This window comes from Neolamprologus brichardi, chromosome 12, assembly GCF_056152115.1.
Source record: "Neolamprologus brichardi isolate AB-2024 chromosome 12, ASM5615211v1, whole genome shotgun sequence".
Classification (NCBI taxonomy): domain Eukaryota; kingdom Metazoa; phylum Chordata; class Actinopteri; order Cichliformes; family Cichlidae; genus Neolamprologus; species Neolamprologus brichardi.
The window spans coordinates 12,851,374-12,864,126 of NC_142115.1; the positions used below are offsets into that span (position 1 = coordinate 12,851,374).

The following is a 12,753-nucleotide window of genomic DNA, read 5'->3' on the forward strand; positions in this document are numbered from 1 at the left end:
TGGACATGCATTTTAATTAATGGCATCCTCATTTGCATCACATGTTAATTATCTAAATCATTTTGTCTCATCTGTTCACTGTAATTAGCACCTATCAGCAGCTTCACTGAGTCACTGCATTTCTGAGAGATAACCCGGCTCTTGCTGCACTTACTGAAGATATATGTGGTTAGCTAAAAAAAAAGTTTTGAAGTTGTGATAAGATGAAATAAAAACAACTATAATATATCTATTATAACATAGAAGTTAATTTTACACAGCATATAATTCATACCTTGTATAGGCTATGAACTGTACCGTCTAAAGGTTCGTTAACACACAACTGTTTTTGCTTGCTTTCTTTTCAGTTTGGTTTATGTGCTGTTGTCGTATAAATATCTTGAAACGATAGCTCAGAGAGGGGCTCATTGTCTCGTTTTGATCTCAAAGCTTCCCGCAGCTAAAATTTCAGTCTGCTCTGGAAGGGCACTGTATATAACAAGTCTGGTATTGTGTTGCAGCAACATGTCAGTTTACTCACAAAGACTCACAACAAATGTGGAAAACATTTTAGGAAATAAACTTTTTTTTGCTTTCTTGAAGAAATTTCGATGACACCACGACGAATTGGGATGTCACCAGAACTGGTATTTACCTTCCTTTAACTTTTTTTTAATAGAAATTCTGAAAACACAATGCCACTTGTGTTTTTTAATACTGTAGGCAGTGAAGGTTACAATTCTTCTGAACAGGCGGAGGCAGCAAACACCTACAAGTTTTCTAGTCTTATGGCCACAAATGCAACTCTCGCAGTAGCTCTGTCCTTGACGTGGGTAAGAAAGGTAGAGTCAGGCATGGAGGGATGATGTGGGTGACCAAGGGATGATAATTGATAAAATGAGGTGATATTCAAGCAATTCTGTCGTGGTTTTCAGACCAAGGAATTAAATTCAGCAAAGCACCTAAAAGACCAGCATCCAGATCTGTTCTTCGTGAAGCAATATTGTTATAAATTATCCACCTGATTCTGTCCTAAATTACATGGTACCTAAAAATATACTTTTTTGTGAAAGCTGGCACTGCCAAAAAAATCAGCCATGTTTCATGGGCAAAAAAGTTTGTAATGACTAACATTGCAAAAATACTAGCACAAATGAACCTTATGCCTCATATTAACAGCAATGTGCAATCAACAACCCTTCTAACATTTTAGTCTGTGAGCTCTCGACAAAATTAAATGTAAACATTTTTAATAAACAGCATGTCGGTGAGTTAAAACAACTTCTTACCTCGGTTAACAGGTGGCGTTGATAAGCTTCCTTTGAGTTGTTAAAACAACTCAAAGGAACTGAGAATTCTGTAAATCTACTTCTGTTAATATTATATTATTTCTGATATCGTGTATCCCTGCTATAAAGTTTGGTCCATCTAAGGTTTACAGATGATATTTTACTGTTTAATCCTTCAAAAGAAAAAGAAAAGGCAACAAAAATTATGGACAAGACAATATACTGATCCAGAATATTTTCATCAGACACGTTAATGCTGAAGATAATGTCGCAAATACTAAACTGATTCTTAGAGGAAGTGGAGGAACCTTAGAGGAACCTTTTCAACTTTTTATTACTTTTGAATAGTTTTAAACTGATTTGCCTAAAAAGTGACAAAACACAAACGAGGCTCATGTTTGACTGAAATCATTCTTAAAAAGTTTTTTATGGATATGGTGATAACAATGTTGGAAGTGATGTGTTCCAACAAAATGTCTTATTGTAATCACTTAACGTCTTTAGCTGATTTCAATTCTTGTATTATTTTTTACTAGGTCATTACTTTTATTTTTAACGCACGAAAGCACAAGAGCATGACGATAAAGTCCTGAATCCAAGACAGAAACAACTATATACTACTAACTTGTGTTAGACAACATGCTAACACAAAGCTAGCCAACAACCCAGAGTGATGCTAAAGCTGACCCCAACCCAGCACCCAGATCCTGATCTTCAGCAGCTAACAAAAGCTATGATGAGCAGTCTGACTTACAGCACTGCAGTGCAATCATTGTGCGATGACCTTAAAGTCTCTTTGGTCCTGATTTCATCTTTACTTTACGTTGTTTTTTGTGTTCATGCATAAACATAAAAAGACTGTATGTATGCCCTCATTAGGATAGGATTATGTGTCGGCATTTGGGACTGTAGCCTCAGGTTTATATTGTTACAATTATGTGACTGCATTTCAGGTCATTTTACAGAGCAATGCAAAATATAACGAGTAGTATAGTGAGCTGCTCTGGGATTGAATTAAGCAATGTAATGGTTTCTTTTAAGGAAAAACAATGAACAATGTGTAATAATAACATTAATTGTGAGTAACAATGTAAGCATGAATTCTTCTAGTCACTGTAAAAAAACAACAACAAAAAACTGTAACTGTAAAGCCTGGTATAGCTTGTTTCTTGGCCTGAACCACAAACTCCTTTGGTTTTCTTGGTGAAAGGTTTCGCCCACAAAAGGGTTAAATCACATTACATTTCTCACACGGCCACAAAAAACGATCAATGAATTAATTTGACCACAAATGTCAAGGAGCTGTTAGCTACATGGCACCTTTTCTTGTATAAATACCGTCATGAAAGAGGACGACTCTCCTCAAACTCTTTCCAGTCATTTATTCTGTATCCCAGTGCAGCCAATCACAAAATGAAGTCGTCGTCATTAGGCTGTGTGCTACATTAATGTTGCCAGCTGACTTCGCAATCAATAATGATTTGATCAGTTGAGTACAGAAGCAGAGCAATTACTGCTTACCTCGGTTAACAGGTGGCGTTGATAAGCTGAAATCAATCATTATTTTATTTTTGACTTAAGAAAATTACAGAAAATCGAGAACAGCTATATTGAAGTGAAACCCGACACGGGTGACTGTGGAGGGCGAGAAGAACAGATGGAACGAGCAGGGAGCGAGGAGAAAGGAAAACCGATTCTGCTATGTTCCAGCTGTTCCAGTGTTTCAGTGAGGTGACACCAGGCCTTATTAATGTTTTTTAAGAATAATGTCCAGATTTTTTAAGACGGAATATACTGAAAGAATAACACGGGAGTCAGGAGACACTGGCTGCACTGAGACTGACAGAAAAACTCTTCAGCAGGACATTTTATTGAACAACAGAAAGAAATATGTTCTTACCTGAGAGTAAACATCTCCACAGGAGAGTAGGCTGACACGGTGATAAAAGCAGAGCCAGTTTCCCTCTGCCTCATGGGTGTGGCTGGCACCAAGACCATAAAGTTATTATCCAGCCTGTGTTCAGCAAGAGGTGGCTCAGTGGGGTTCTGGTAGAGCCTCACACCGCCAATCCTCCTCAAAGGCGTTGAAGTATAGGAACCAAACAGCCCTTCCTGACTTGTACGGATGAAATGGTCCTTTCTGGATTCATCTGAGTGGCACCCTGCATCTGTGGACTGCAACACGTAGTAGAGCTCCACTGGGGTGCCCTCGGACACTTCGTGATTCCTCTGGCGTCCTGGCACGACGCTAGGTGGGCTGAACCAGCTGGCCAGTGGCTCCAGCTCAGCCACACACAGTCCCAGCTCCCCCCTCAGCTGGCAAGTACCACGTACCTCCTGGGTTTCATGGAAAGCAAACATGTGCACACAGGGCAGCTTGTCGATGGCACTGTAGTCATCCCAGTCCCTGCCTGCAACATAAAACAACACCTGGACTTTGGGCTTGGTCAAGTGAATTCGGGAATTCATGATAAAGGTCTGCACCTTCCAGTTAAAGGTAAAAAGAGAAGAGGCAGGAAAGGTCCCCGGGCTCTGCAGGAGCTCTAAGGGGACAGGCTGCTCCACAGAGAGGGGCCCATAGCTGGCGTTCACAGAGGGCAAACTTCTGGCCTGGTAGATGAAGAAGGGCTCGGTCCGCGACACCAGGGTAGAGTTCCTCATGAAGTCCTGGTTGGCCTCTTTCAGGAAAAATCCCAAGTCAGCATTGAGGAGCTGATAGTTGACAGGCAGGTACGTGGGGATAGAGGAATATCTCTGCAACCCCTCTAAGACTCGACAGTCGGTTACTAAAAGACAGAAGAGAAAAGCCAGTCAGTGTAGTCTTATAATAGAAGTGCTTTTATAACCTATTTCGCCAAGATGATGTAGAAAGACACAAATAAAGCCAAAGCAGAAACTAGAAGGAACATTTTGAACGTGCAAGAAAAGTGTTGTAACTACACATATCCCTGATAGATCACATACACTAAGTCAAGTAAGGATTCGAGGTCTTCTGAATGAATGAAAGCTTGATCGACTCATTAGTCCAGTATTGTTATTTGACTTCTGACAACATGAATCAGCTGAATAAGTGAATTTCAGTAAATTAAAAAAAGATGTTTCTTTCTACTAAATAAGTCAGAGCTGTTAATTGTTCGACTGACACAAAGAGCATGTATCACAGGCAGCAGACTCTGAATGAATACATTTATTGTAAAAGGACATCAGTTACCTCCTTACATGTTTCTTTTCCTTTTTTTTTGTACGCTTATTACGTATAAAATCCTCACTGTGAGCTAAGACTCTAAATATTTTCTTTAGACTATAAAGCGAGGATGTCTCAGGAAAGTTTTGATAGAAAAAATGGACACTAGGAGTACTGTTCATTTAGTGAGGTGTAAGAAATCTTCACATTTATTTCAACAAAGTCATTATTTTGACTCTAAAGACTAGTAGGTGGTTCATATTCATGTGTTTTAAAGGGTCTGAATCCTCTGATCTTTTATATGAATAAAAACAGATTTAGATTACTACGAAAAGATGACTTCATTGAATTTACAGTGCCTTTTTTTTTGTATGACAGAGCGTGAGCTTTTGTGCCATTTAAAGTCTCTTAGTCCTCTCCATAGTGTGTATTGTTGCCATTTGGCAGTGGAATGACTTTAGATTGCTGTAAGAATTAAATGCTTGTGTGCTGTAATTGTATTTTAAAAAGCCTGAAAAGGGACAAGGAGATTTAGACATCTGAGAAGATTATCGAGACAGAGATTTTCTCTGCAACATGTTAGAATTAGTGCTGAAACAATGAAGCAATTAACCAGTAATGAGAAATAATAATGAGGCACATTTTTTGCAGTTAATTAATAAGTATACCCTTCTGGCCCCCAAGCTCTAAATGTATGCACTACATTTATATATTTATATTCCTGAATTTTGCTGCAATTATACCACTAGAAACCCCACATTATCTGTGCGCTTTAATTAGAAATGTGCAGCATCGAATTATCCATTTATCAGTATAACATAGCCTATGAGGTTCAATATAAAATCAGTTAAAATGTAATTATAATTACAATTAAAACCAGCTTTCTAAATCACAAGAAGTCCATAGAGACTAACAATACTGTTCTTATAACCCGAGGAACTTCACAGAACACATAAAGAAGGTTTTAATGACAACAAGCGTGGGCTTTGACCTTCTTCTCCAGAGCAATCGGCTACATGATTACACTTCCTTAGCACACTTTCATCCTCATGCTGGCTGCTGGAGGATTTCTTTCCTCTGATCACCCTTGTAAATCAAACATCCCAGTAGGTTACAAATCAGACAAGGATTTGGACTTCACGATGCTCCTGCCGGCCTTAATGCTGCTCTCCTACCATTGGATGGAGAGAAGCAGTCCGTGTCCAAACCTCAAACCGTAGGCAGAAATGGTCCCACTTAAAGAATCACTTTGTAAAGACTCGGTCTTTACAGCAGGAAACACAGATTTCTGAGCTGCAGAACAACATTGGGCAATTTGTGTTTTTCCTGACCAAGCAGGAGCTTTGTGTCAACTGCTGGCATGAAGCGTTGTTGTATACGTGCCATCACACTGCTGGCAGAAGAAAAGCTTTATAGCCCAGTCAGTGACCGATTCATTCTCTGGTTCCTGGGAAGCAACATTACTCTCACTCTCCTGACTGAGCCCTCATGTGTCAGAGAAGGTGAGAGCAAAGAGCTCTCTGCATTGAGCACCTCTCCTCGCACCATGTTGAAATGTGACTTAATGCTTTCACTGTTGGTACAAAGACATGCAGGCGACTCATCTGTGTGCTTTTATATACGAATGAAGAAAAAACAATCTGGAAAAAACTATTTCCAGCCAAAATTTTTTAATTTCATTTAAAATTTTCCAAAACATGCTGTACAAACTGTATTAAATACACAATAAAGCCTCAAATGTGGAAAGATTTGATGTTTTTATCTACTTCATTTTTTAAAATGATCATTTTATAATCATGTCTTGCATTATTTCTTCTTTTAAGAGGTTTAGGAGCTGGGTAGTCCCCCTAACCCCCTTTTAATTTTTGAATGCTGAAATAAGCACAGCGTTCTTGTGGCGGGGTGTGGCCTGCAATCATGCCCCGCCGGCTTTAAAATCTGTACTGGGTCCTGTCCTGTTGGGCTGTGAGCTGCAGACGACTGAGTTGTGTGTATACAGCAACTGTGTGATAAGTGTAAATAAAATATGCTGAAAAGCATTGTAATGTCATCGGGTCTGCCGTGGTTCTGTTACACATGGGTTTCCATGACATAATAAAAATATTACATACAAGCCCAGATGAACAACAATATTACTTTAAATCTAAGTCAAAATGCAGAGGCAGTGTGTGAAAACCTAAGCACAGCCATGACAGTGTTTGTTTTTCAAGCACTTTAATTTTTAATTAAATTATACATTTTTACTTCTATCAGTGAAGAGCAATGATAAGGATTTCATATGCTTCAAAACCTTTTATTGCCATATAAATAAAAAAAATTACAGTTGGCCATGACTGTACACCCCATGATTCAATTGCTCGTAGAACTACATTTAGAAACTTCAATTGAAGCGTTTGCTTTCTGTATGGCCTCAGTCAGTCTCTCATATGATAATACAGACGTCTCCGTCCGCTCTTCTTTACAACCTTACATCAGCTCATTGACGTTTGCAGGCATTTATGCACAGCTCTCTTTCTCCAACAGCATTTCAGCTGTGTTGACTTCTAACCTTAATTATTTTATTTTTCAGTCATCTTGGTGTAGATTTGCTGCTGTGCTTGGGATCGTTGTTCTGTCTCATGTCCGATTATGGTGATGGCTCTTATCAAGACTGTTGGTTAAAACTAATTTATCAAGTAATAACCTTGTTCTTCTTCATACCACAAGTGTTGCTGGAGCTTCAGCCTCTTTAGACTTTGACTCTTCTCTAAGCACCTTGGAGGTAGAAGCCAGAAATCTTTATTGTGTTTCTACATTAACATTCAAATCTCCTCAAATGTTAGTTGTCAAACATATGGCCTCACATTTGGCTCTACAATACTTTGGTATACAGAGGATTACACGGTCAACTCAATGACTGCAAGCTGCCCGGGTACGGTGGCTGCAAAATAAGCCCAAATCCTCACCCCTCCACCACAGTGCTGACAGCTGCTATGAGGTGTTTATGCTGATATGCTGTGATTGGTTTTATCCAAACATCATGACCAAACATCTCCATTTCCATCTTGTCTGTCTAAAGGACATTGTCTAATGGTTATCACAGATGCAGCTTTGTTAGCCTAAACCATGCTGCTGGGCTTTCTTCTGTAACGCTTACAAACAAGCTATAATTAGTCAGTCTTTTTCTAATCGCACTCTGATAAATGTAACATTTACCTGAGGCATGTAGAGCCTGAGATGCGCCTCTTGGGTTTTTGACAGTTTCTCTGAGTATTGCACAGTCTGACCTTGGGGTGAATTTGCTGGGATGTCCCCTCCTGGGACAGATTGGCAGCTGTCTTGAATTCTTTCCACTTGTGAATAATCTTTATCACTGTAGGAGGATGGACTTTAAATTGTTTGGAAATGGCCTTAAAACAGTTCCCAGATTGATGGGCAGCAACAATTGCTGCTGACATCGCTCCGTCTTGGCATTGTTTTAACACACACCTGAACGCTTCAGACCAGCAAAATGTCAAAACTTCAACTTTGATAGAGATAATCATGCTTGTTAATTAAGTGCATTTATCAGAATCTGGATGCTATTTCCCCTCTTAATTCATATGGAAGCAGTAAGTGTGTGTTGTTCTGTCACGGCCTGGAGGTTCAGCTGGTCGCTGATCAGCTGTCTCTCCCTCTCCCTCTTTCTCTCTAGTTCTCTCTCTCTCTCTCCCTCTCTCTCGCCAGGGCTGAACTCATTATGGGTTCACGCCCTTGGCCCACGCCCTCGGAGGAAGAAACACCTGTGCCTCATCAGTGTGGATTTGTGGATGTGGTATTTAAGACAGGAAGCAACGGCTGTTCTTCGCTGGATCGTTGTGAGAATCGCGTCAGTGAAAGTCAAGCGTCCCAGCAAGTATTTTCCCGTGCAGTGTGTGTTTAGAATCTAACAAGCGTTTCTTTGTGTGCAGATTCCCTGGACTGTTCCCTGGTGTGCGAGTGGATTCGTGTTTGGATTGTGTGGAGAGAGACGAGCGTGTTCCCCTGGATTTTCCCCGGAGCCCTGCCCCCCTCACCTTTTGTACATAGCACTGCCCCGCACCCTTGTAAATAGCACTGCCCCGCATCTGTGTATATACACTCATTGGACTTTGTTCTTTAATAAATTCTCTTGTGTGCATCATCCCCGGAGTCCAGCGCGTGAGTCCACCTTGTACTTCGTGACATGTTCTTCTGAGATTGTCTTACCTATTTCAAAAAAGCACCAGCTTGTTCTTTTTTTTTTGTTTAATTTTCTTTTAATTTCCTCATACATAAAAAAGAAATTTGAAAAAGAAACCAATCTTTCTTTCTTTAAAGCATGACAATAAAATGTCCCAGTTTCAAAAATTGATCTATTTTCTCTGTTTTTTTTTTAAGTTAAATACAGGGTTTCATTTGAACAAAATTGAATTTGGTTTTATTTACATTTAATATAGCACTGCAGGTCTTTTGGGAAAAAGGGTACTAAAGGTTAAGTGATTCAGTTAATCTTCAGTAAGGCTGCTCTTGGTAATGCCAGACAAGATGGATCATTATTACAAGCAAATTACAAGTAGAGGAGCTTCTGAATAAAATGATATAACGCGTTAAAAAAGAAAGCTTTAAACAACTGAGCAAGCTTACCAAGAATTCTGTATGATTAAAAACAAAGACTTCTGCATTAACTAAATTAGTTAGTCTGGTGGAGAGGATGAAATAGGACATAAAATATGGAAATGCAATAAAATCTAGGACCTTTGTATATCTGCATCAAACACTCGAGATCAGTTGCGTGCCACATGTAGGGTAACATCTTTGTTAAACCACGACTGTTTGCAGTGCTTATGCTATGCCACCCTGCGTAAACATAAGCATGCAAACCTTGTTTAGGACCGGTGCCTGAAAACTGACAATGAATTCATAAACTGGAAAATAATTCTACCTCAAGCCAAATAAAGTCTGTAAATCTCTAACCCAAATCCAAAATAATGAGAATCAGCAAGCCTGTGTCATGGATCGGAATTAATAAATCATACAAAGCTATTTTAAGATGAATCGCTCGCTCCTTTGTTCCAGGGAGGAGAAATTGAACAGTACAACCCTACTCAAACTCTAGTAGTGCTTTGTTTTTTTGCGCAGCAGGGATTTAACTCAGATATCTGGACCCTGAGAGAACATTGCTTAAGGCACTGCCTTTTAAACAAAGTAATTCTTTTGGAGTCTGTGTGGGCCTCTCCAAGCTGCAGCTCCTTCTGTCACCAACTTTCCACCCACTATTTCCCCACTTTGCAACAGAGGCTAGACTTGATACAGCAATATATAGTGTAGCAGGTACTGCAGTTCCAGTGGAGTAAACGTTCCACATTCAAAATTCAAAGGAAATCTTTTAGCAAACTTTTTATCAGCTAAATCTCTGAGACCCCAACAAAAGCAGGAACTTCAAAAAACCTTTAATTTAAAAAAAAAAATCATTCATAATTATTAGCACAGCATGCCAACTTTTCCTGAAAAGACAACTGCATAACTGAGCTGGTTGTATCTAACAGCCTGCCGCCTTTCAAAGGTTAATGGCTCAGTCCACTTTTGCAGTCACACAGATGAAAACAGTCCATAAGTGTCAAACTACACTGATGTTGATTGTGAGGATGTCGGGCTAACTTTGAAGTAATCAGTTCGTTTAAAAGAGACGCTTCTAACGGACCAATGTAACCATTTAGCTTGCTGGTAAATGCCAACCATGAATTGGAGGTTCATCATCAACATGTCAGACAAGCCGAGCTCATAAAGTGCAACCGTTATTTTCAACGCTACGCAACATAAGAATTGCACAATATTACAATTTTAAGATGCTTATCACGCGCAATCATTCTCAAGTAACTTTAAAAAAAATGATTGGTTTCTCTCACTGTTTTGATGAGTTTTGCTGATGGAAATAAACCCTTAAGCAGCATCAGAAAACTCAATTCTCCCTCTATTAAGGACAGGCAATCAGCGTCGACGTGACAGCAGGATTAATATCTTAGGGTTTTTATTTTTTAGAAGTTTAATCCCCCCGCTGGATTTTGGCTTCAGCTTTTAAAACTTCTATTATTCTTCCTCTATTTTGTGACAGTCGCAGGAAGCACTACAAATGAACTTTAATAAACCTTTAAAAAAAGGAGACTCCAGTAAGGTCTTCTTTAATTGTTTTTATGTGATGAGGCGGAGTAATACTATAACCCTGACTCGGTGAGTAGGCCACAGAAAGAGTAATTTCCACATTTTCCAGCTTTTGGTCAGAAGAAAAAAAAAACTGAATGGAAATAATGTTGTAAAACATTACAGTAAAAGCTTCATACATTAATTACAGCGTGCTCTCGCTATTAGAGTATCAGTACTGTAACTGCGCTCGTGGAATTGTTATGTTAATGCAGAAAGACATAAAATTTGCAAATCATCTTTCTTTCTTCTTTCTCCAGGTTGGGGGAGAGAGATACGCATAAGTTTCAGTGGGTGGAAAAAATGCAAAGACAAAGAAAAATCCTGATAATTCAACTGAGAAAAATGTCTATTTCAGCACACACTTCATGATCCACATCATTTATAATTAAATTTCCCCATTGTGTTGCATTAAATTGTAAAAGGTTTGCCCACATTATGCTGAGACAGAGTGCCTTCTAAATTCTAATGTCTGAATCACTTTTTTCTCTTCGAGTTTTTAATTGGAAATTATAAAAGCACCTTTTGTCTGTTCGTGAGTAGGTGATTAGCCACGCGAGGAGTTCTAGGTACGCATCGCTTTGGTGATGACAATCCTCCTCTGTACGCGAGTTAGTTAACCTCTTTCATCCTGCCTGGATTTTTTTTTAAAAAACCCAAAACTTTAACAATAATTTTGAGCAAAATGCAACTAAAAATCCATCAAATTGAAGATTTATTTATTCAATTACTGAATCCTCAAGGAAAATAAGCTTGGTGTAAACGTAATTTTGGACAAAGACCCTTAATTCACTCGTAGGAAAATGATTAATCATCTTTGAACTGGTCTACTTCCTGTACAATCTAGTTTCTGAGGCAGTGTGCGACACGCGGCATGTGGTAGCTTTCCAAAAAACCTTTAGTTCCAGTTGCTTTGGCTGTCACTTATCTGATGCCACTCTTGCACTTACAGTCACCTTACGTTCCTAGTTTCTAAGGTGACCGGTGGAAAGGGTTTTTTTTCTCTGCATGGCTGTGCAGAGGTAAGAAACCAGGTCCCAGATGAGCTCTAACTAGCCAAGCAGCACCCTGCCTATACCTCGCCTCATACAAACTCACTCATCCTTCCACTGGGGCTCATGCTAGGATATGTAGAGCTGGAACAGGAGTAGCGGAGCGGAGAGCAGCTTTCACACTCGCAGAGACTGAGAAAATGAAGAGCCACAATAGAGGGCACCAGAAAAGGTGAGGCCATGTCCCTGCTGACCACTTCTGGCTGTAATAATATGGGTGGACATAGCAGTGAATGGCTGCCTGGATGCCTGGCCTTGCTTGTATTTCGGCTTCGTCAAACATGTCAAGAAGAGAAAGAAATAAGAAGCAAGGACAGAAAGCTTCAGAAATACTGAACAACAGTGAATAGAGCAACAGAGAGGTTGGTGTTACTGTGCTTGCGTTTTAATCATCCCTCACACAAGAGTGAAATATAAAAGGGTTTCTGGTGCTGGTGGCCTTCATGTGGTTTTCCACAAAAAAACAAACGAACAAAAAACAGTAAATCACATCACAAAAATAAGCGGTTGTCGAGGCTTAAGATTACACTCACCCTGACCCTCGCTGTGACCCTGAATCATTCCTGGATTTTGCCCTGAATGCCAAACAGGACAGTCTTAAATATGAGGGATGAGAGAAAGCTCTCTAGTCCCATTGAATTACCCACATCATATTTCTCACCATGTTCAATTAATAGGGCTTATTGAATTTGTGACCATGCGTCAAGAATAATAAATACAATATTTCCTTCGAGGATCATTTGCAGATGATTTATGCCTTTGAGCCGCTAAGAAATTCAAGAAAGAGGGACTGGAAGAAGAATCAATATATGACACAGTATGGTATTACTCCATGTCAGCCTCCATAGAAAAGAAATCATTCAGGCAGAGGTCTGTGGAGATACCGAGCTGGTAAGCAAGAGTCATGGGGGAGGGAGGTTTGGAGACCGCGGAAAGTTTGGGAATCTTCACAGGGACGATGCTGTGCAGGTGAGTCTTCTTTATCTCAGACACAAGCTGTTTCATTCCACAATAATTATTCCTGATTAAGGGTCAGTTTAAATTAGCGAATGCGTATCGGTCTGTGTGTGTC

The 12,753-nt window shown here is 39.6% G+C and overlaps 1 protein-coding gene across 1 annotated transcript in view; it reads right to left on the minus strand.

Moving 5' to 3' along the window:
* The window catches only part of si:dkeyp-14d3.1 (transmembrane protein 132C), a 147,562-nt gene that overhangs the window by 117,934 nt on the left and 16,875 nt on the right, over positions 1-12,753 (minus strand). The window contains exon 2 of the mRNA XM_006803131.3: positions 3,169-4,054. Within this exon, the coding sequence (XP_006803194.2) occupies positions 3,169-4,054 (886 nt within the window). The remainder of the gene's footprint in view (positions 1-3,168; positions 4,055-12,753) is intronic.